At 35.3% G+C, this 26002-nt stretch overlaps 2 protein-coding genes and 2 pseudogenes across 2 annotated transcripts; 2 read left to right on the plus strand and 2 right to left on the minus strand.

Moving 5' to 3' along the window:
• The first annotated feature begins 567 nt into the window (after positions 1–567).
• LOC107873436 (short-chain dehydrogenase reductase 3b) lies at positions 568–2216 on the plus strand. The gene is made up of 2 exons (XM_016720291.2): positions 568–873; positions 1289–2216. The coding sequence occupies exons 1-2, from the start codon at positions 713–715 to the stop codon at positions 2052–2054; spliced, it is 927 nt and encodes a 308-aa protein (XP_016575777.2). The 5' UTR covers positions 568–712; the 3' UTR covers positions 2055–2216.
• Positions 2217–6907: 4691 nt separating this feature from the next.
• On the minus strand, positions 6908–18323 carry LOC124886994 (annotated as a pseudogene).
• Positions 18324–20132: 1809 nt separating this feature from the next.
• LOC107840095 lies at positions 20133–22191 on the plus strand (annotated as a pseudogene).
• Positions 22192–23076: 885 nt separating this feature from the next.
• Positions 23077–25066, minus strand: LOC107839933. Its single transcript, XM_047410519.1, has 3 exons — positions 25028–25066; positions 23644–24285; positions 23077–23460 (listed from the first exon to the last, which is right to left on the minus strand). The coding sequence occupies exons 1-3, from the start codon at positions 25064–25066 to the stop codon at positions 23077–23079; spliced, it is 1065 nt and encodes a 354-aa protein (XP_047266475.1).
• Positions 25067–26002: the final 936 nt, after the last annotated feature.

Here is a 26002-nt window from a genome sequence, read left to right on the forward strand (position 1 = left end):
TTTGAATTAATGCATAAAAAGATGTATGGTCTAAAATAAGTAATAATATTTGAACGGCTATAACTTATCATATAAGAATGAAATAAGTTATTATTGTTGGGACAAACTAAAAAGAAAAGTGTATCATATAAATTAAAATATATTTTTTAAAAATGAATGATTGTTTTCTAATTTGGTAATTCTTTAAATACAATATCTTTTCTTTAATTTAATAGTACAAGATTAAAAAATTTCTTTATTTTCTTTTTTTCAATTTACTATGATAAGATTAAAAAATTTCTTTATTTTCTTTAATCTTGAGTCAAGTTAAATAAAGAGAGAAATCTAAACGCATGAGTAGCTATTTATCTCAAGTTAAATAAAGAGAAAGAAATCTAAACTCATGAGTAGCTATTTATCTATTTATCATTAGTTTCTTTTACCTTTACCGGTACTTAAGGAGTATATGTGAAGAGTGATTAGACCATGAGAAAGAAAGTATTATTAAATTAAAATTCAATAATAAATAAAATAAATTTAACCAAATTATCTTTTTAGTTAATACTTTCTATAAGGGGTTACAGAAGAAAAATACTTAGTACTCTCTCCATATTGACTTAACACCCCTTTAATAAAGTATGTATTAATACCTATTTTACAAAAGTAAACCTGCTAAGTATGCTCTAAATTAGACTCTAGTACTTCATAGACTCAAATTTTTTATTTTTTTTAAATGATAAAAAAAGGGCCAGGCATTGTAGTCTATTATATATATATATTTGTAGATCCAACACAATTGTTTGGTCAGAAAATTAGAAGAAACCCCAAAAAATCAAGTCACCGGCGGCGTCGCGGCAATAAAATTGCTTGTCTTCCAATGGCAAATAAGCTCAGGTAATTCCTATATTCAATTTCAATTTCTTTTCATCACCAGCAAGACGTCTCTAGTGTACACATGTATTCCATTTTCTTTTTTATATATATGCACTTAAAAATAAAAATTTGTGGCAAAAGGTTAGAGGGTCAGATACTCTTGCCCAATCGATTTAGATTCTTCACGTTATAGTACTTAGAGGTCGTTTGGTTGGAAATAAGTTACTTCAAGATTAGTTATTTTGAGATATTTTAAAATTTATTGTCAACATGTATATGATAACTTATTTCATCACAATACTGTAAATAATCGTTGGACTAACTAATACCTCCAAAAAAATGCATGAGAAAATAATCTTGCATTTTATACAAGGTCTATTAAACCTTAGCTTGTACATCTAATTATTGATATGATTTTTTTTTTCTGTGGCACCAGGTTAGAGGGGAAAATTGCTATAATAACAGGTGCTGCAAGTGGCATTGGTGAAGCATCTGCAAGACTGTTCGTTGAACATGGGGCCCACGTGATCATTGCTGACATTCAAGATGAACTTGGTCTCCAAGTCGTGTCCTCCATTGGAACAGACAAAGCTTGCTACCGACACTGCGACGTAACTGACGAGAAACAAGTCGAGGAAACTGTCGCCTATGCTGTCGAAAAATACGGCACCCTCGACATCATGTTCAGTAACGCTGGCATGCTCGGCACATTCGGAAGCCTACTCGATATGGATGTGAAGGAATTTGACTTGACAATAGCTGTTAACACGCGTGGAGCCGCATTAGCCGTGAAGCACGCGGCTAGAGTCATGGTAGCTAAAAACATCCGCGGCTCAATTATATGCACCGCAAGTGTAGAGTCGATCCTAGCTGGCGCGGCTCCATTAGCCTACATTGCGTCGAAGCATGGGATCCTTGGCGTGGTGAAAGCCGCGGCGCGTGAGCTGGGTAAAAATGGAATTCGAGTGAATTGTGTATCACCTTTCGGCATCGCCACGCCGATGGTTTGTAAATCATATGGGGCTGAAGCCTCTTACATTGAAACTTCAGTAGGTGGACATGCTAACTTGAAAGGTGTTAGCCTAACCACGAAGCATATAGCGGAAGCCGCGCTATTCTTGGCGTCGGAGGAATCGGCTTATATTAGTGGTCAAAATTTAGCTGTCGATGGTGGACTTAGTGCAATTATGAGGCTAGATTAAAGTAAATCCACTTGTTTGGGAAGGTTGTTACTGTCGTAGTTTATTGTGTTAATAAATGGTTGCACCAATGAAAAGTCTCAATTTGTTTACCAATTAGTGATGCATTGTTACTTTATCTTTTTTTAAAAAAAATAAAATAAAATAAAATCTCATTATGTTTAACTAATAATCTTATTTTATATTTTATTCCCTATCTTACTTTTTAAAAATAATCCTACCATGTTTCTTACATTTTTTTCGAATCAAACAAACAAAGAAGGGAATCTCGTTTAGTTCTTACGCTTTCATGTTGAAGACAATACAACCCATCCATGCATTACATATAATAATTGATTTAGTGTGATTACATGTTATTTTTTTTTTTTCTCATTTTGCCTTTATTATTAGGCTTAAGTTATCGATAGAATTCTAAACTTATTTTGAAATTTCACTTTGAACCCTTCAACTCTGACTTGTACCTATCAGATCCCTAATTCATCCTAAAATTTGATTCACCTAGATCTTTTTTTTATCAAATCACAAATCAAAAGATGACAAATGGCATTGATGACCCCAAAATATTATAAGCGAAATAATTTTTTCTTTTTTCAAAAAAAAAAAAAAACTAAACCTAAATATCTCTACCCCCACACCTACTCCCCCTCGCCCTCCTTCATCTTCTTCCCGGTGTCTTCTTACTCTTTTTTTTTTTAAAGAAAACTTAATTCTTCTTACTCTTCTTAGTTTTGAATTTATGTTTGAATTCAATTTTGATTTTTTTTGTTTTTTGTTCGATTTTATTCTTAATTCTTTTCCATCATTCTTTCATCTCTATTTTCGACTACCTCCAAATAAACATCGCCACTCTAATTAAAATGTAAATCCAATAAGTTTGTCAAAAAATTTAGATGTAAATATAAAAAAATGGGACTTTGCCAAAAAAAATAGAAACTTATCGAAAAAATGTAATTTTTTTTTACAAATCAACAAAATTGTAAATTTGATTCAAAAATAAAAATTAAAATGGTATTTTCATAATGCAACAAACTATTTTATTTTCCTCCATCCATTTTGAGTTATCTTCTTATCTTATTTGTCATTGTATAAGAGGAAGAATTTACTAGAAAAAATTGAGTTACGCCGAAGGTTTTTTGAGTCCTATGATGAATGACGGGTTACGGCGAATGACGGGTTACAACAAAAATGGAGATGAAGGGAGGGGGTGGGGGGCGTTAAAACAACCAGCATGCATGATTGAATTTAATACGTCATGAAGATGAAGATGATTTGGTCAAAAATGCAAATTATGAATAGGTGGGGCAGGGGGGGGGGATGTTTGGGTGCTTTTTTTTTTTTTAAAAAAAAGTTATAATTATTTTTTACTTATAATTTAACTAGTTAAGAAATACTTTTTAACTATTTTTGAATTTAATTCTAAATGTCATCATTTTATTCATTAGTTTGCCATGTCATCGCAAGTGTGTTGAATTCGTTTCATACCTTTAGTTGATTGATTAAAAAATGTTCAAATAATTTAAATTTTGGGTAGGTTAGGGGTTTGATAGGTACAAGTCTGAGTTAAAGGGTTCAAGTGAAATTTCAAAATAAGTTTAGAGTCATATCGATGAGTAAAGTTTTATTATATAACCCTATTTTATGTTTTATTATCCCTTTTTTTATGACCACTTTACCTTATACCTTATTTTTTTATTGTAAGTTTATTTTTAAATTTTTTTAATGTACGACATTATATAATGAAAGAAAATGATAACACATTATTGAGTAATATGTAACACCAAATAAACAAGTGTGTCATTCACCATTGGTCCAGTTGGATCAGTAAAGAGTAGATCGTGATGAAAAAGGGGGGTCATTGTGGCGTTGTCCTCGCAGAGCCTTTCTAGTGTTTTGTAGGGTATAGATTGGTTGGTCTACCCATTAGTTACACGAGGAAATTAAAAATATTTACATCAACACATTATAAAACAATATAACAACAATTCAAAATGTAAATCTTCTATTTTTTTTTTGGTCCTAAAAGTAAACACATATTATCATTGGTCCACTTGGATCCACAGGATCAGCAAAAAGGGTTGTCCTCGGGTATTTTTTTTTTGTTGTTGTACGAGACCTGTAATAATATAAGAAAACAAAAAAGGAAGACGGTTTAGAGCCTTAGTCTGACTCCAATACAGAAATTGAAGAGCGATGTCTAATAAAGTTCAGGGGGAAATATTTGTAGGAACACCTGTTCCTTCCATATCTGCCTAAACTGTTTGGACTACAAATGATGGAGGAGTTCCAAATGTGTGACTTGATTCAAAAACATCCCGCTTGGCTCCGTCCTTTGCTAGGACATTGACTATCTTGTTCTGTTCCCCGTAATTGTGGTGAACAGGTGGGCCTCCTAGTCTTGCAATGAGCAACCTACATTCATCAATAATAGGGTTATAGAGTAGGTACCCTTTAGTTTAGTAAGTATTTGTATGATCTCCATAGAATCAATGTTAATTTGAATGGGGCATAGGCTGTGCTCCAAAACCAGCTTAAGACCTAATCTAAATGCCCTAAGCTCCATAAAATTATTGGTAGTGCACGTGAAACTTTGAAAAAACCCCATAACCCAGTCCCCGTTAGAGTTTCTAATGACTCCCCTTATACCTCCTTTTTTTGAATTTCCCAAGTTGGAGCCATCCGTGTTGAGTTTATAGAAACCCCTAGGAGGGGAAATCCACTTAAGCTCGGGTATCCGTTGCTAGTGTTTGTTTGAGTATTAGATTGGTGAGTCGTCACAATAGTTGAAGGCGAAAATACATTTACCTAACTTTTTAGTCATCATGATAAAACTTTATACTATCCTTAAAAAATTAATTATGATTGTAATTTGACAAATATATTCCATATCAATTCTTTAATCTTTATCTATTGCCCTTGAATAATTAATTTTAAGAACAAAGTTGGAAAAAAAAATTAATCATCTCTTAATCTTTTAAATTGACAAGTATTTAGGAACAATTATATTTAGAAAACTTGACAGCTAAAAAAAAGACGGAGTGAGTATTTATATTGTTTTTTTTTTTTTTGAAAAAGAAGTATTTATATTTTCTTCACTTGTACTACATCCAAACATGTTTCTTGAGAATTTACATTTGAGTGGCTGATAATTTATTCTAAAATATGACATTTTAGATTTTTTGATTATTTAAATTAAGTGACTGAATTAGTATCCTTATTTGAAAATTTTCAAAACTAGTAGTATAAATTAAAAGTTTAAAATTACTAAATATTTAAGGAAACTTTAAACAAAATGACTTTTCCGTCATTGTTCCAACCAAAAATATTTTATTAGGCACCAACATGGGTTGTGGTGCAGTGGATAAGGCTACTCCACCCTTAACCAAAGGTCGAGGGTTCGACCCTGGGTATGAAGAAAACTCTGTTGGGAGCGTCGCCTCCTTAATGGGCCCTGCAACACGTGATCCGAATTAGTTGGGGCTCCAATACGGACACCGGATGGAAAACCAAAAAAAATATGCTTTAATTATTAGTACTAGATATAACCATAAGGCCTTGGTTTCTTCCTTGTTTTCATATTGGTCCTCCTTCCTACCTTTTTTTTTTTTATTTTAAATCGAAGAGGCCAAATGGCTAATGTTATGGAAAAGTAATACAAATATGTATCTTAAATTATCATATTTCCACAAATTCTATTTTTACAAAGTAATTATAAAAATTTCAATTAATTATGTATCTCTGTTGGATGTATCGGAAGCTAATTATGTATCTCGACAGATTTAAAGTTAAATTTTTTTGTAATTATGCGAAATAGTAAAATTTTCTATAACTAAACTTGAAAGTATCGAAATTTATGGTGTTTATCCTAATTTTATTGGTAAAAATGTGTGCAGGCAGATCGAAGCCCAATAAAAGAAATCAGAAAAAACCAAGAAACAAAAACAAAGCAAACTGAAAAGACAAAACGCACATAAGAAAGAAAATGAAAAGAGGAAAGTGGAATTTCTTCAAGAACGATTTGACGAATATGTCGGAATGCCATCTAATAGAATCATTTTCATGAATATTAGCCAAAAAATAACAAGTTAATTTCATTATTCAATAACAATTCCATCATTCAACATTTATGAAATGGAATCATCTCCTCGGCTTATGGACAACACTAATTAATCTGGCGATAAATGTCATCCAAGTCAAACGGATCAGAGTCTACCTCCCACTGGATGGACTAACATAAATTCAAATAATGGATGCTTCAAAGGTAATTTAGGGACAAGTGAGGGGTTGAGAAATTATTAGAAATACGAATGGCATGATCATAGTGGCTTATGTAATATGCCTCTTGGCATTGAGACTAGAAGCTTTGCTGAGACTTCTGACCGTGAAGACTGGAATCATGTGGTGCATTAAGAAAGAGATCTAGAAGTTGAAAATTGAATGTAGCTCTCTACTTCTAATTAACTGGCTAACTAAGAATACCAAAACTCCATGGAGGTTGAAAGATAATGTCAGGACACTAAAGTTGGTATGAACCCCTTGATGAAATCAAGATTGCTCACCGCTAAAGAATTAGGGAAACAAACCAACGGATCTTTTGTTGCAATGACACTTAAAATATTTAATTCAGTTTAGCTATAAAGATTAGTCAAACTAATCTTTAAAATGAAGGGAGGAAGTATACAAGTAATATAATATCATTAAATTTGGAAATAATCAAAGAAAGTCAGAATAGTCATCGATTCAAAGGTAAATTCCCAAGACACCATCTCGGGCTTACTTAAATTGGAGAAAGTGGGGATATTCTTTTCCCTCTTGGCATTTATTAAGTAAATGTGAATTGCACTCACTAACAAGTAGATTTACTTCAATTGCATAATTGAGCCGAGTCCATCATCGACAGACAAATTATGAGCACTAACATAAGCCGATTCATCCGACGCCAAAAAAAGTGCTGCTTTTGCGATGTGTTTCGTGCTCAATGTAACCACCTTTCAAGTTAGCATGTCCAGTTATTGAAGATTCAAGGGGGCCAGCATGCAGCCATACGTTTTGCATACAATTGGCGTAGCGATGCCATAAGGCGACACACAGTTCACCCTAATTCCATATTGCCCCAGCTCGCGAGCCGTGGCTTTTGCCACGCTTAGAATGGCGTGGTTTGACGCCTCATAGGCTAATGGAGCTGCACCAGCCAGAATCAACTCTATGCTTGCGGTACATATGATGGAACCGCTCTAGCCGCGTGCTTCATGGCTAATGCTGATCCGCGTGTGTTGACCGCCATTGTCCTGTCAAACTGTTAGAGTACGACCCCTACTAATTACCTATCTGTGGAACAAGTAAACAGGGTTCACAGAAGTAAATACTGAACACAGTGTTTTTACGTGGAAAACACCCGGCTCAAGAAAGTTGTAAAAAATCATGACTTGTACTTCTACAATATTTAACCCCAACTTCACTATAGTACTTGAGCCTCAACAATCAACAGAATTACACGACTTCTTGTAAACTAGGAATTAAAACTCCTAACTCCTATCACTACAAAAACACAAATCTTCCCAAGATAAGTGTTCCCAAGTCTTCGAGTTCCCAAACTTGAAGATACAATTCCTAACTCAGTTTATAGATCACTGAGACTAGAACAATGACTCATTACAACTCAAAAAACCTACCTACTACACAAAGTTTACAACTTGCTAAGTAAGAGACCAGGTTCTTCTTCAAGTATGTGAACCGATATGCTGATTGTTGATTTTCTTTTTTGTGCTTGAGTGAGTTACTTGATCATGATTTGTTGTATATATGCACCCTGGTGATCCACCTGTAATAGAGTCCTGGTTGATTTATGCTTATTTATCCTTTTTTCTCTATCAAGTAACTTCACTCCTTGTTGTAGCCGTTTCTCCTTCCCTGATTAAAGAGGACTTTTTGCTTTATCCTTTATCCTTGCAGAACTCTTCTCATTGTTGGACTTCTAGATCAACTCAACTTCTGAATGTTGCATTTTTCTTCACTTTACTGAAGTGATAAGTGTTTGAGAAGGTTCCTGAATATTCTTGCTTATCCACTCCTGTCTATGCGCAGTATCATCTTACCAACAGCCTTGCCTACAACTTTTCTTTGTACACTTGAATGAACCAGCTTTCACAACATGTTTCATTCATACGTCTATCATCAAAACTCCATATGCCTTAATAAATTCTCCCTTTTTGATGATGACAAATATAGCAGGACAAACATAGCAGCACAACATCACAGACCCCTGACATACTCAATAAGGCATTTGAATAAAGACTAGCATAGAATGAAATAGGTTAGTCATTGAGTTATAAGCATTGCATAGCCTACTCTTCCCCCTTTTGACATCATCGAAAAGCTAAATCAACAAGTGAAAAATGTCTAATAATTCATTGAGGCTATCACTAAGATAATCAAAATTCAGAATAAGAGAACATGAATGCAACATGAGAAAACAGGAACAGAAAACAGTAAAACAACTAAGCCTAGTTCATTCATTTGTAGAGATGACTACATATATCAAAAAGTAAACTAAGAGAGAACAAACTGTCAGGAAAAGGAACAAAAGGAGATGGGCTTAAGATATCAATGAAGAGGCTAAGTAGAAAAAGAGGAGGGAATAAGAGAGGTGAGTTTTCTAATAACATCTGCATTTTCAACTCTCTCTTTTTCCAACAAGGAATTAAGGGAAGCAATTTGAGCATGGAGGATCCCTTTTTCTTCTTCATAAGCAGCCTGTGTAGACTCCAAAGCTGCCTGAGCAACTTCCACCTCAGCTTGTTTCTCAGCCAATGAATTTCTCAATCGTGGCATGGGATTATCAGCACTCTTCATGGAAACAGGTAGCATCATATGGTTCATATGCCCTATGATATCTTTGGTAGTCTGTGAAGACCACACTTGAACAGAAACACCAAAGTCCTCAAATATGGGGGTGAGCCAGAATTGATAAAGTAGAGCATGTTCATTCACTTCCTTAATTAGAACCCTTTGCATATGCTTTAGTATGAGTCGAGGCAGATCAATTCGTACTTCAGAATCCAACAGCTCCATGAGTGTAAGATCAAGCAAACTTGCCACACACCGTCTCTCCTTTCTAGGAATAATCATTTTGTGGACCAAATTAAAATAAAGTTGATGTAGTGGGGACATCTCCCTCTTAAGGACTCTTTTATGGTGGAGCAAGTTAGGATTTTCAGAAAACTTTCTACATATGTCAAGGGCAGAGGCAAGATTATCCAGAGGAGGCCAAACACCCTTGACGTAGTGACCCCACCCCCCAGAGGAAATACGTAAAATCCTAGCAATGTCAGCAACATAAAGGTTCATGGTAACCTTTCTGACAATAGTAGAGAACAATTCACCAATTCCCACCCCATTCGTGTAAAACTCACATACTTCAGGTTTAACAAATCTACGCTGAAGATCACCCTGAAGAAATAAAAGTGACCAACCTTGAAACTCCAATTTATCCAGTAACACTTGCATATTAGGTCCTCCAAAACCACTAACTACCCTCCTTCTAGATAATTTTCACTTTTGAAAGTGAAGATGATGAGCCTCAGGAGTATCTTGATGAGAAGATAAGTGGGGAACTTCAAACTCAGGTTCCAACTCATCAGTAGCATCTGGGGTAAAGTCAGAGTCAGATGAGTCAGAAGAAACAGGTAGGGTAACCTGTTTCTTGGGACAAGTAGAAGGCTTGGAAGGGGAAACTTTTGAGGAGGAGGATCCTTTGACAGTAGAAAGAATTTTTTAAGAGGAGGAGGTCTTTTGAGTAGGTTTAGAAGAGGGTTTCGTGGGCAATGAGGTTTTTAGAACTTTGGGCGTGATGGTTTCTGTCTTTCTGACAGATCAAAGTAGAAGATCAGGAGAAGATGCATGAGGAGAGGTGGGATCAAATGTAGCCACACATTTTTTTTTTGCTGGCTCGAAGAGACTCGGCCAAGAATGCATGTATCTTCTCGTTGTTTTCTTCCTCGAGTGTGAGAAGTATGAGGGATAGAGACATTTGGAGAAAGTTCTGGAGAGCCAGTGTTGTCAACAATGACGGAAATAGAAAGGGGTTTTCTTAAGAGCTTGGACCTGTACCTTCTTGGGAATAGCTCTGCGATAGGAAGGTCGTCTCTGTCACTAGGATTATCATCAGCTTTAATAATTTGGAGTGGGATAGGAGGGGGAAGGAGGGGTTTCGAAGAGAATGGAAAAGGTGAAGAAATTTGGGCAAAAGGGTTTGGAAAATTTCTGAAAGCAGCAAAATCGGTGAATTTTTGGGAGATTGAAGGAGGAATTAAGAGAGTTAAGGTGATATTTGGATGAAAGATAAGTGCGGTGAAGGGATTTGGAACAGATTTAGTGGAGGAGGAAGAAGAAGAAGAGGAAGATGAAGAAAATGATGCCATTTTTGAACCAGGAAAGTGTTCTTGAGTATGAGGAGGGTGCAAATAATTTGTAGTGTAGAATCAAGACAAACGAAAGCGTATTTAAAAGAAAAGGATAAAGAAGTTTAAAAGGTGAGGGATTGTATTTGACAAAGGAGTAATAATGAGTGTTACAGTTCTAATGGGAAAGAAAGTGACAACTTTTTGTAAAGGAAGGGACTCTTTTATTTTGGCGGTTTAAATGAACCAAGAAGGAACCAGGAAAACAACTTGTTTCTCTTTAAGCTACTTTGAAGTAATAATAATCATACCTGAATGACAAAATAGACAAAATTGCTTCTGTGATCAAAGCTTTCTGCAAAATCAACACACACATGAGTCAACATACTCTAAAATCTTAGACTTAGGATACACAACTTAATGTGTGAGACTGAATTAACCAACAATCACTTGTAAAATCAAAATATTCTAGTCAAGCATTGAGGGGGACTTATGCAAATTTAATCATCCCCAAGGCTAACCTAATTTTTTCAAAGTGTTCTCTACTCAAGGCCTTAGTGAAAATATCAGCAATCTGTTCCTTAGTAGAATAAAACATAATGGATATATGACCTTTTTCAACATTATCTCTAATAAAGTGATGTCTAATATCCATATGTTTGGTTCTCTTATGTTGAAGAGGATTTTTAGCTATGTTACAAGCACTTGAATTATTACAAAAAATAGGAACACAACCAACATCTATACCAAAGTCCATGAGTTGTTGCTTAATCCATAGCAATTGAGCACAACAGGATCCTGTAGCAATATACTCAGATTCAGCAGTAGACAAAGCAACTGAATTTTGCTTCTTAGTAGACCAGGTAATCAAACATGATCCAAGGAAGTGTGTCATTCCTGTAGTGCTTTTCCTATCCACCAAACATCCTGCATAATCAGCATCTGAGTAACCTATCAGATTAAAGTTACTACCTTTGGGATACCATAAGCCAAGATCACTGGTTACCTTTAAGTATCTGAAGATTTTCTTCACAGATTTTAGATGTGATTCTTTAGGTTTTGCTTGAAACCTGGCACATGACCCTACACTGTACACAATGTCAGGCCTACTTGCTGTGAGGTACAATAATGACCCAATCATACCTTTATACATCTTTTGCTCTACATCTGAACCTGTTTCATTCAACTCCAACTTTATGGCAGTTACAATAGGAGTACTTATCTCTTTTGCCTCTTCCATGGAGAATCTCTTGAGAAGCTCTTTGACATACTTCTGTTGGTGAATCATTGTCCCTGAAGCTGACTCCTTTATTTGCAAACCCAAGAAGTAATTCAGCTCTCCCATCATTCTCATCTCAAATTCACAACTCATGAGTTTGGCAAACTCATGAGTCATACTTATATTTGTTGAGCCAAAAATAATATCATCCACATACACCTGCACAACTAACAAATCCTCCCCATTAGTTTTCAAGAAAAGGGTATTATAAATTTTACCTATGGTATGTCCATTATTAATATAAGAAAGATAAGGAAACACAAAACAAACACCAAAATTAGTCCACTAGCCAAGAAACTGAGGACCTCTTTTGGTGACCCCTCTCAGATTCGTTACCAATAAGAAGAATACAAGGCACAAGGGCGTAATAACACCAAAACAGTAGAAACACAACAAGAACAAGATGAACAATAGACTAATTTTGGGTTCCACATTAACAACACAAACACACGGTTACAACATCAACACTACTGCACGATTACAAGGAAACAAAATGATAGATAGTTAGACAAATTGAAAGTATAACATTAACAACCCAAAAGCCTATTCCACTCTTGGACATTTAACATCACACACATCAACTACCTAACTCTTACGTTGGCATGAGAGTAACCCTGATCTCCCAAGCATCTAACGTTTCCAAGCTTGAATCCAACACGAGCGATTCCACACTCAAGTGATTTCCCTAGTTACAATTTCGGGTTGGTGGTCTTCCCTCCTTAGAGAGGAAATGTTTCAAGTGTTATAAACTCATAATATTCATCAAAATATCCTAATGAAACCCTACATTATTCTATTTATAGTGTATTACAAATAATAGGTAAAATGACCAAAAAGCCACTTAGTGAAGGGGCACCCCTCTAGTGTATGTAGTGGACTGATTTGGCCCTTTAAGTGTATGTAGTGGACTATTTTGGTGTTTATTTAGGTGCTCATTTGCACTTCATTGCACACACCAAGTCTCGGGTCTAACGTATGCCCTCATAAGTTCATCTACGTGATCGTACTCGTATTAATTCTCCAGTAGAAACTTTGACAACCTCTCATACCAAGCTCTAGGTGCTTGTTTTAACCCATACAAGGCTATATCCAGTTTATACACATGATCATGAAACTCTTTGCTTTCGAATCCTGAAGGTTGCTTGACATACACCTCCTCTTTGAGAAAGCCATTCAGAAATGCACTCTTTACATCCATCTGATAGAGTATAAACTCCTTGTAGGCAGCAAAGACAACAAGTAATCTTATAGCTTCCAGTCTTGCTACAGGAGCAAAAGTCTCATCAAAGTCGACTCCTTCCTCTTGGTTATATCCTTGGACCACCAACCTTGCCTTATTTTTCATAACTGTTCCATGCTCATCAACTTTATTCCTATGCACCCACTTAGTTCCAATTACTGATCTATCTTTTGGAAGAGGAACTAAGTGTCATACTTTGTTTCTTTCAAACTGATTCAGCTCTTCTTGCATACCTATGATCCAATCAACATCAAGTAATGCTTCAGTTATCTTCTTTGGCTCTATTTCTAGTAGGAATGCCTTGAAAGCACACAAACTTCTCAGTCTAGATCTTGTAGTAATCCCAGAAGTGAATTCAGTGAGAACATTTTCTATAGGATGTGATCCTTGATACTTGTACCCTTTTGGAACCAATCCTAGAGAGCTACTGGGATCACTGATGATATTTTGTTCTGGGGTAGTTGGTGACACAGTTCCCCCTGTCACTGTGCCTTCAGTTTCAGTTCCCTCTGTTGAAGTGCCTTCAATTTTGGTAGCTTCAGTTAATGAAACGGGTTGTGTAACCTGTCCTCAGCATCATTTTCTTTCTGCAGGTTAGTCTTAACACAGGATTCATCAAAGATCACATGCATGATTTCTTCAACACAGTTTGTTCTGTTGTTTAAGATCCTATATGCTTTACTATGAAGTGAATAGCCTAAGAAGATTCCCTCATCACTTTTAGCATCAAATTTTCCCAAATTATCCTTTCCATTATTATGTATGAAACATTTATATCCAAAGATTCTAAAGTGAGAGATGTTGGGCTTTCTTCGTTTTAGTAATTCATAGGGAGTCTTCTCTAACAAAGGTCTGATCATGCATCTATTTATGATAATGTTGCAGTACTTATTGCCTCAGCCCAAAGGTTTTTAGCAATATTTGCTGCAAGCATCATTGTTCTAGCCATATCTTCCAGAGTTCTATTTTTCCTCTCCACCACTCCATTTTGTTGTGGTGTTCTAGGAGCTGGGAAGTTTTGATCTATACTGTTTGTTGAACAGTAATTCAAGAATTTAACATTCTCAAATTCTAAACCATGGTCAGACCTTATGAAAACTAATGAAGTGCCTAATTTCTTTTCAATTTTCTTAATGAAGATTTCAAAGACATCAAAGGCATATTCTTTAGAGGCTAGAAACAAAGTCCAAGTAAACCTGGAATAGTCATCAACAATCACAAATACATACCTTTTTCCACCTCTGCTTTGAAGTCTCATGAGTCCACATAAGTCTACATGAACCAGGTCAAGGCACTTAGTTGTGCTAACATGGTTCTTTGACTTAAAAGAGGATCTTACCTGCTTCTCCCTTACACATGGACTACATAGATTTCTTTCTTGAACTTAGTCTTGGGTAATCCCAATACCATGTCTTTCGATGAAAGTATGTTTAGTTGTTTTAGACTTGGATGACTAAGTTTTCTGTGCTAAAGGAGGGGATCATTTTCTATAGCACTTGGACAAGTCAGCTCAGGTCCTGGTAGTGCCATGATGTTAGCTTTGTATATATTTTTATATCTCCTTGCATTGAGCACAACCTCTTTAGTATCTATCATTTTTACCTTGACTCCTGTAGTAGTAAAAACAACTTTATTACCTTTATTACATAGCTGTGAGATGCTCAACGGATTATGCTTTAATCCTTCTACAAGATAGACATCCTCCACTGCTTTTGATTCAGATGAACCAATCTTTCCAATTCCAGTTATGATTCCCTTTTTTCATCACCAAAAGAAACTTCTGCTCCATTTATTTTGGAGAGTGAAAGAAACTTTTTCTTATCACCAGTCATGTGTCTTGAGCAAGTACTGTCTAGATACCAGTACCTTTTGTTTCCTTTCACCTTCTCCTATAAAAGAATTCAAAGGTTAGCCTTAGGAACCCAGACAAACTTGGGTCCTGTTTATGAGTGAAAGGATGAATTAAAATTCTTCTAGTCCATGTAGGCAACATGTAGTGCAACCTGTTTCTTTGACCAGAACTAGTTTTGTTCCTTTTGGTCTGATAAGATCTGTTAGTCAGGTTTTGACTGTTTAATCTACTTTTTGCAGATACTGGACATTTAGTGGTGGGATGTCCAAGGTTTCCACAAATGTAACACAAATCTTTTGGATTATCAAAACTTTTGTGAAATCCTAAACCTGCCTTTTCATTAAATTTTTTCTCACTTAATTTGTGAACAATTCTAGAGGAGTTTGTCCACCTATTTTCCCTTTTAAGATCCATAAATCATAGCATTCTTGTTTGTATTTAAAAAAGCTCAAGTTCAGCATCTTCGTGCTTTTTACTCATGGCCTTCTTTCTATTTTCAGTGAGAGTTAATTTGAGAACTTCAGACTTAAGATTGTTGTTTGACATCTCAAATTCTGCAACCTGTTTCTTGTGACTGCAATTGTCCCTGTCAACTGTATTTGAGCAAGCCTTTAGATCTATGAGATCAAATTTAAGACTTGTTAAACTGTTGAACAATTCATCCCTATCAGAGGTTAACTCTTGGAAATCATCAATCAATGTACTCATCAGGAAAACAAGTTTTGGCTTTGAGAACAATTTCAGTTTTCTTTAAGTTCAAGTATACTTACCTCAGAATCCTCATCTTCTTCATCCAGATCTGAATCCCCAAGGGCCATGAATGCAGTTTCATTGACTTCATCTTCATCTGAATCAGAACCCCAGGCTGCTATCATTGCATGCTCCTCTTTTCTTTTTACCTTCAGTTCCTTTTCAGCCCTTTCGTTCTTCCATTCTATTTCCCAGACTAGACGGTCTCTAATCTGATAATCAATTTTGCCACATTTGTAGCACCCATTTGGATTGTCATTGGAACGTTTCTTAGTACCTATTACCTTCTTCTTCTTGAAGAATTTACTGAAGCTCTTAGTTATGAAGGCAACTTGCTCTTTATCAAGTTCAAATTCCTCATCACTATCAGAAGCTTTCAATGCTAAGATTTTCTCAGGAGCTACTTGTTCTTTAACTCCATCAACTTCCATTTCATAAGTCCTTAAGTTCCCTACTAGTTCATCCAGAGTCATGCCTTCAAGATCCTTATTTGCCTCCCTGATTACAGTCACCTTAACATCCATTTTGACTTGGGTAATACTCTCAGAACCTTTTCAACTTGTTGTTCCTCATAGATGAATTTTCCAAAGGAAGTCAGCTCATTTGTTAAAGTGGTAAGCCTTGTCATCATTTCATGCAAGGTTTCATTTTTCTTCATTTTGAATGCCTCATACTCTGTGAAAAGTAGAGAGATCCTGGATTTTCTTACTTGAGAAGTGCCTTCATGAGCATTTACCAGTGCATCCCAAATTTTCTTAGCAGTAGTGCAAGTGGATACCATGTTGTATTCAGCAGGTCCTAGTCCACAAACCAAGATGTTCTTGGCCTTTGCATTTTTCTTCAAAGCCAACAAGTTATCAGGAGTAAATTCACTCCTTACTTTCTTGACTTGTTCACCATCAGTCGTCTTCATTGGAATAGTGGGACCATCAGTAATCCTATCCCATAATTCATAATCTTCTCCTTGAATGAACATCTCCATCCTTGCTTTCCACCAGATGAAATGAGAGCCATAAAAAAATGGAGATCTAGTAGTTGACTGACCTTCACTGTGACCAGTAGGAGGTGCGGAATTCATCATATTGATCTTTTCTTAGGTACAAGCCTTATTTAAGACAACCTCTCTCTGATACCACTTGTTAGAGTACGAGCCCTACTAATTGCCTATATGTGGAACAAGTAAGTAAACATGGTTCATAGAAGTAAATACTGAACACAGTGTTTTTGCGTGGAAAACACCCGGCTCAAGAAAGGTGTAAAAAATCACGACCTGTACTTCTACAGGATTTAACCCCAACTTCACTATAATACTTGAGCCTCAATAATCAACAGAATTACAAGATTTCTTGTAAACTAGGAATTAAAAATTCTAACTCCTATCACTACAAAAACACAAATCTACCCAAGATAAGTGTTCCCGAGTCTTCGAGTTCCCAAACTTGAAGACACAATTCCTAACTCAGTTTATAGATCACTGAGATTAGAACAATGACTCATTACAACTCAAAGAACCTACCTACTACACAAAGTCTACAACTTGCTAAGTAAGAGACCAGGTTCTTCTTCAAGTATGTGAACTGATATGCTGATTGTTGATTTTCTTTTTTGTGCTTGAGTGAGTTACTTGATCATGCTTTGTTGTATATATGCACCCTGGTGATCCACCTGTAATAGAGTCCTGGTTGATTTATGCTTCTTTCTCCTTTTTCCCCTATTAAGTAACTTCACTCCTTGTTGTAGCCGTTTCTCCTTCCCTGATTAAATAGGACTTTTTGCTTTATCCTTTATCCTTGCAGAACTCTTCTCATTGTTGGACTTCTAGATCAACTCAACTTCTGAATGTTGCATTTTTCTTCCACTTTACTGAAGTGATAAGTGTTTGAGAAGGTTCCTGAATATTCTTGCTTATCCACTCCTGTCTATGCGCAGTATCATCTTACCAACAACCTTGCTTGCAGCTTTTCTTTGTACACTTGAATGGACCAGATTTCACAACATGTTTCATTCATATGTCTATCATCAAAACTCCACTTGCCTTAACACAAACATCGCCATATCCATTTCGAGAATGCTCCCAAGAGTGCCAAGGGTGCCCGCATTGCTGAACATTATGTCGAGGGTACCATATTTTTCGACAACTTAGGCAACAGCTTCCTCCACTTGTTTCTCATCAGTTGCATCGCAGTGTCGGTAGCAGGCCTTGTCTGTTCCGATGGAGGACACGACTTGGTGACCAAGTTCATCTTGAATGTCAGCAATGACCACACGTGCTCCATGTTCTACGAACAATCTCGCAGTTGCTTCACCAGTGCCACTTGCAGCACCCGTTATTACAGCTAGCCACTTTACCTTCCAATCTGCAAAAAAGAACTCCTTACAAAAATCCTTTTTTTCATGCTCAGATTATTTGCTAACTAGCAGTCTACCTACAGGTTCACGTCGGTAATGTGTCTTACAGACGCGAATTAATTTCACATTTCAAATTTGTGTCATAGCTATATACGCAGTCACAGATTTAGTTTTCTCCCTTTTTTTTCTTTATTCTATTTTGATCTGATGTTCTGAATGACGCATATACATTCACATTAATCTTCAATCCTGTATCCTTGCCAAATTCATGCATTTTTATTTATGCCTATATGTACAGATTCACGGCTAATAAAGCCTAATCCCATGTAAGTGCATGCATAGAAATGTACTTAGGTAAAAGAAGTTGAAATTAATAGATGAATAATTACCTAAGCCTACTTGCCATTAACTTCCTTTGGTCAAACTGATTGATCTTTGAATAGAGATCACTGTAGGATTAGGCTCCCTTCCAGCTTACTGAACAAAAATTTCTTCTGCATCTACAAATATATAAGTGATAAAAAGTTCCTTATTTTATTTTTTATTTTGCTAAAGTTGGCAACCATATACGCAACCGCATCCACTTGTAAATTTGTATGAGGGTTTACTTATAAATATAAAAGCGACATTAACTTAAAGATATAAAAGAATAAAGCTTGTTACTCCTTGAAGGATAAGCCTCCTCCTGATACAAGTTGGCAAACGTGACACACATTAAATAGGGACATGGAATGCCATAGTCATTGACAAGTAATGATTAGATGAACGTATCATAGATAATGATACTCCCGTCATTAATCAATGGGGTTCTTAATCACGAAGCAACCATAACTTGGTCAACTATTTTGCTTTCCCATCTACTTGTATAAGAGATGAAATAAAAAATTATACTCCTTCCGTTTAGAAAGATAGACCTACTTTGACTTGACATAAAGTTTAAGAAAATAAAGAAATTTTTGAATCTAGTGGTTTTAAATTAAAGTTGTGTCAAATGTACCAAAATACTTTTTAATCTTGTGGTGCTAAACATGTCACATGATAAGTTGAAATTAAAGTATTGCCCAAAAAAAGAAAAGGAGTCATTATTTTTTAAACAGACTAAAAAGAAAAGTAGACCGGCCTTTTTAAACAGACGGAGTATTCAACATTTTGTTGCATCCTTAATGCTCATTCTGTTTTAAAATAAGTGTTGCTTTCATTTTTCATTTGATTTGACAAGATTAAAAAGAAATTTATTTTGTTCTTATTTTACCTTTTTTTTAAGCCATCACCAGGGTTAGGGATTAGGCTTGATCCCAACCATGTCTATCATCCAACAAAAGTTACAGAGTTAGAGGGGGACATTGGACCAAACCTCAAACATGAAAACAAGTACACAAAATTTCGAAGAGAAAAAAAGGATTAACCTATACAATATCCTTTCCTTTATACACCAAGCTTCTTAGCTAACAAAAAAATTGCATTTCTCATATCCACTTCTTATGGAAGGACATTGCCATTTATCGAGTTAATTGAATTTTAACCTAATAATATAATTAAATTGCCTAAATTTTAGATAACTAAGAATAGAAATTCGATAGCAATAGAATATTAATTAAAACATGATTAAGAAGAAAAAAAGAGGCAGCCCAAAGGGAGAAGCTAAGCAAGAGAATGGAGATGAGGAGATTTCAAAGTTCACATAACAATGGCGTGCCATTAAAGTTCCAATCTGTTTCCTTTTAAACTAACTTCGTGCGGGTTCCACATATAATTTGCTAAACTTCCCAAAGGTGTATTCAAACTAAAAATACCTCTTTGTTATGAAACAGAGGGAGCAATATATATAATAATTTGACTGTAGTGGAGCTTGTGGGAATAGAAAATTGAATAGCCAAACATATCCCCCAATTTGAGTAGTTACGAGATTAGACTCCTATTGTTAACTGAATTACATAATTCTACATTGGAACTGGTGGGAATTAGAAAATTGGATAGGCAAAAGTTACATTCAATTTATGAACAGTCAAAGCTTAATTTGTGCCCCTACTTGATGCCAACTCTTAATTTGTACCCATACGTGATGCCAACTTACTCTTAGTTTAGCGTTGGACAATAGAAAACATTTTATAATCGAAGTCAATTGCTTATAGTGGTGGTATATATTTACAACTATAACCGTATATGGCAAAAATTGTACAAGGCATTTTCTTTTTTCCTGTACGTGTGGCCACTGGCAACCAATGGACAGTGCATCTATTTGGGCTCTTGTGTCCCTATGGACACCGTACTTGTTGTCTTTCTTAGTCCTTATTATAGTTCATGAGCAAATCTCTCTTACCTTAAAAAGAAGCGTTTTCTTCCTGGTCCAACTCTAGTTGTCCCTTTCTTTGGCAACGTAATTTCTTTGGTCACAAATCCTACCAAATTCTGCCAAGTTCAATCTTCATATGCCAAATCAACTAGCCATGGGTTCTCAGCAAACTATGTCATTTGTGGATTCATATTCTCTATATCAGCTCTCCTGCATTGTCTCGCAAAATCTTTAACAATGCACGGGCCAATGCATTCCAGTTTATTGGTCATCCTATTGGCAAAAAGCTCTTCGGGGAGAACAACCTGATTTACCTGTCTGGCCAGAAACACAAAGATGTTCGCCGTCTAACAACCACGAACTTCACCCCAAGAGCTCTTGCAACTTACGCTGCCATCCAACAGAAGATTATTATTAAACACATCGAGTCCTGGTTGGATAATGAAGCATCTAAATCCCCTACCAAACCAATCTCACTTCGATTCCTCATCCGCAACATGAACTTGGAGACTTCCCAGACCATATTTGTGGGTCCCTACTTGAATGAAGAATCAGCAATGCAATTCAACGTCGATTACAATGACTTCAATGTGGGATTGACGACAATTCCTATTGATTTCCCTGGTTTCGCATTTCGAAAAGCTAGGTTTGCATACAACAGACTAATTGATACCCTTACAGTCTGCACTGAGCATTGCAAAAAGAAGATGATGCAGAGCGACGAAGAACCTACGTGCTTGATTGATTTTTGGATGGTGGAAATTTTGAAAGCCCATAACGAACAAAATCTAACTGCGTACACCAACAGGGAACTCGGAGGTTACCTGTTTGATTTCCTCTTTGCATCTCTAGATGCTTCTACTTCTTCTCTACTGTGGGCTGTTGCACTTTTGGATACTCACCCAACTATTCTGGAGAAAGTTCGTACAGAAGTAGCGAGATTCTGGAAGCCGAAATCTCATGATGAGCCGCTGACCGGCGAAATGCTTAGGGAAATGAAGTACGTGGAGGCAGTGGCGCTCGAGGTGCTTAGATTCAAACCACCAGCGCCTATGGTTCCGCACCTCACAACGGAAGAGTTCCAGTTGACTGACGATTATGATATCCCAAAAGGAACCATTGTGTTCCCATCAATTAATGATTCCTGTTTACAGGGATTCCCTGAAGCAGAAAAATTTGATCCTGACAGGTTTATGGAGGAGAGGCAGGAGGACAGGTTTTACAAGAAGAATTTTCTTGTATTTGGAACTGGACCTCATGCATGTTTAGGTCAAAAGTATGCCATCAATCATTTGATGCTCTTCATCGCTATATTCACAGCATTGGTTGATTTCAAAAGGCACAAAAAGCGCGATTACGATGATTGGGGTTTTAGTATACCCTTTTGGAAAGACAAACTCCGGGATGTAAGGAAATAACTCATTCTCATCATCATTCAAGATTTGTTCGGATGGATTGATTTTCATCAATTCCACCGCACTTATTGTTGAGAAATGGTTAGAATGAGGTTTTTTCACCAATTCCGGAGTTGTCTCCATTTTGGTATCCTCACTCTGAAATTTGCTAAAGTCGACATAAGGAATTTTCTTGGCTTCTTCTTCCGACTCTAGTACCATGTCCTTCTTTTTTGCATCATCTCTCGTATTCGGCTTGGTTGATTGGGAAATCATCGAGGATTCATCAATATCATGCTCATTTAGAAGAGCGGGCATGATTGTGGTGTTTGAAGTATTAAATATTTTTTTAAGGCACCATACAATTGCTCATGAAACCATCATCCATTCGATTTATCAATTCATTCTTGATCAACTTCATTGCCGAAAAGGCTCTTTCAACTGTAGCAGCGGCGACCGGCAGAAGCAATGCAAACTTCACAAGATGAAACACAAGAGGATAATGAAAGTGTTTTTTTTGTCTTAACTAGCTCCTCGGAAAGGTCACCAAGTCCTTTTAGATTAGAAAACCTTTCATCAACATGACGAACATCAATAATATAAGTCTCTAGCTGACTCTTGAGAGTAACCATTATATTTTCAACAAAATCATTAGGATATAATTCAGCCATTCTCAATATTTTATTTATGTCAAAATTAGAAAATGAGTCAATAGGATTCAAACAAGCAATCCCAATAAGCAAATATGTTCTCACCTCATTAAAACGATCATTGAGTTCTTAAAGTTGTCAATCAATAATCTTAAGAAATACTTCCACGCGATAGTGATGTCAAATAGTATAATCAGCAACTCTTCGTCGAGATCTTCCAAAATTAACATAAAAATCATTAAAATTGGGTATCAAAATATCATACCTGACACAAAATGCCGATACATTTTTGATAAGTGGATCCCATCCTTCATCCTGTAAATCTTGCAATTGTTTCTTTACTACTTTAACAAGTAGAACAACATTTGCAATATCTTGCTCTTTTTTCTGTAAGGATTCATTAAGCTCATTTGTGATTGCTAAAATATCTCTCATTAAGTGCAATATGAAAGCAACCTCAAACGTTTGACAAGTTTTGAGATATCCTGTTGCCCTAGCTTTTTCTTCAACAGATTCAGAATCAACAACAATAGTATCAAGGACATCAGTAATAGAACCAAACATACTAATAAAGTTCTTAAACGATTTATAGTGTGAACCCCAACGAGTATTAGCATCTCTAGCAAGACCAAGTTCTTGATTCAAGCCCTTACCAGTTTCAATCTCACCCATATCTAGTGCCTCTTGAACTTTTTCTGCTTGAGCTTGTCGAACTTCATCCATTCGTTTAAAAGAACCTCATACTACATTTAATACATTGGAAATCAACAAAACAAGTTCTCTAACTTGAAGACATTTTTTAGATACACCAACAAGAGTCAACTAAAGTTGATGAGCAAAATAATGAATTGCATGAGCTGATCTACTTTCTTGCTGAATCAAAACTTTAAGGCCACTTAGATGTCCTTGCATATTGCTTGCTCCATCACAGCATTGCCCTCGTATACAAGATAAACTCAAAGAATGTTGAGTAAGATAGTTAACAACTGCTTCTTTTAAACATAAAGCACTAGTATCATGAACATGGACAATCCCTATAAATCGTTCCACAACAGATTCCCCACCATCAACATAACGCAAAACAATTGCAATTTGTTCCTTACGTGACACATCACAAGATTCATCTACTAACAATGAGAAATAATCACCATTTAGATCCTCCATAATAACTTTAACTGTTTCAAGTTTACATGCAGTGACAATATCCTTTTGAATTTTATGAAAAGTCAATTGATTATTTTTTGGAGACTTTTTCAACACAAGATCTCTAATTCTATCACACCGACTTGCATACCATGAAAGAATTTCAAGAAAATTATCCTTATTCAATGATGATTCATCTTCACGATGTCCACAAAATGCTAATCCTTAATTCAAAAGGAGTCTTACCACATCAACAGAAGCTTGTAAACAAATTTTATATTCAAGCTTGGTTTGATTGGATGGCTTCACAAATGCGGCTTCAATTGATTGTTCTTGTTGCATTAGATCTTCACACTTTTTCTTTACCTTATTGTGATCACTGTTCGGCCCTCCAACGTGCATATCTAATCTTTTGTTTTTGTTCCAACTTTTGAATCCTATACTTGAAAATGTTTCACCTCCACCTTGATGAATGCTTTCATCTTGAAATAAATAACAACATAAACAATAAGCAACATCTTCAATTTCACTATACTCCAACCAATCATGATATATTTTAAACCATTTACGATTAAAACGACATTTTAATCCAGAAATATCTCTTTGAGGAAACTCTCGAACTCGAGGTTGATGAGGACCTCTTTGAATATATGCTCGCCTAATCTCATCACGATCATTCAGATTATATTCCCAAATGAATTTTCTTTCTTTTGGATCTACCAGTAAAGAATTCAAGTTTACTCTTTGCTTTTGTCTTTTAGCAGAATGATGATTTTCTTCTACTTGATTCAAGTTCTCTTCCACGCGAGGAGTATTTTGAATGGATGAACTTGATTGCGGCAACTTTGATGATACTGGAGCAAAATATCTCTTTAATGAATTTAGAACCTGTATTGCCGAATTAATCGTCTCATTAGATTAGTAAGAGTTACTGTAAGTATTTGAATTTTAAAAATTTGTAAAAAAAGTAATTAAAATTGAAGAGAAAATCAATTGTGCTTTCTTCAATTTTAAGTAGAAAGAATTTTTTTAAGTTGAGGAAATAAAAAATAACCGTAATAATTAGATTTTTTTTTGCTTCTTCTTTATATTGTAGGGAATGGGGAATAAGGGGGAATTAAGGATTGAAGAATTAACATATTAGGGGCTGTTTGTTTTTGGAAAAAAGACAACCAAAAATTAAATTGTTGCTCAAGGGGATTGAACTCATGACACTTGTCTTAGGATTTGAACCCCCTTCCACTAGAATAGCCACTTAACTTGATCATAGTAGGTTCAAACAAAAATATATATATATATTTATCTTTATAAAGACTGATTATATATACGGTATAATTTTTTGACGAATTAGGTTCATATACACCCACTTGAACCATAGTGGGTCCGCGCCTGTTTATAGGTACTTGCATAACTATTTGGTTATGTAATAAAATTGCTGCTAAGATTAGTTAGTTAGTTAGTACTTAGTAAAGGGTCATTCTGTCATTACAACCTTCAGCTAATTCATGATCAGTAAGTTGGTTATTCAGTTAGTTAATCTATTGGTTAGTCAATAAATAAGTTAGTTATCCTTCGGACATGATGTCATGTACATGACAAACAATACAAAATGTATTTCTCCATGATTTACACTCTTCTCTCTTCTCAATACTCTCTCTCTTTCCTCCATCTCTATTACGACATATCTCTAAATAATACGTAAATACTCTAATCTATATATTATATAAAGGATGGTCATAGAAAAAATGACGTGGCATCTCCTTATAATCTCCATTCATATGTATGTTTTTCTCGATATTTTGATTTTTTTTCTCTTTATTATTTATTTATTTTATTTTAAATAGTCTAAAATAAATTTAGATTCAATTAATCAACTTTTCACCTCTCATTGTAATTATCCTCTTAATTAGATATCTTAATATGCATTCATGTATGGTCTTTTGGTATCCTTTTTATCACTTTTATAATATGCACATGTATAGAACATTGCATGATCACTGCTTCATTATTTTCCCCAATAAAATGTTACTATATGCTTTGATTGTTAATTGTAGGATATTTCCTCCATCCCATTTTATTTGTCCCAATTTAATTTGACATATTGTTTAAGAAAAATAATTAATAACATAATTAATTTATCATAGTATTCATATTAAATGATGTTTATATTTTAATTTGAAGAAAAAGTAATTACTGCAAAGGGTAAAACATGAAAAAAAATAAAAATTTGTCTCTTCTTAAATTGTGAAAAATAACAAGTAAAATGAAAAATCATATTAGAAAATTTGGAACAAGTAAAATGAGACGGAGAAAGTATATATAAAACGAAATAATGGAGGAATAAAAATGGATGAGGAAAAAGAGAAATGGCTCGTAAGTAAAATTATAGAAATCAACTTTAACATGTTATTTGCCATCGTAATTTTTTTTTTTCCTTTTAACTATTTCTACTACAACTGTTTACTAGATTATTTGCGGTTTTCTTTTCTCTTAGTTGAGGGTATTATGATTTGAAGATGATATAGCATAGAGAGTTGTGTATTTAATATTTCTTTAGGCCCTAATTTGTTGAATTTTTTATTTTTTTTTGACGTTTCTACTGTAC

This window comes from Capsicum annuum, chromosome 1 (assembly GCF_002878395.1).
Source record: "Capsicum annuum cultivar UCD-10X-F1 chromosome 1, UCD10Xv1.1, whole genome shotgun sequence".
Classification (NCBI taxonomy): domain Eukaryota; kingdom Viridiplantae; phylum Streptophyta; class Magnoliopsida; order Solanales; family Solanaceae; genus Capsicum; species Capsicum annuum.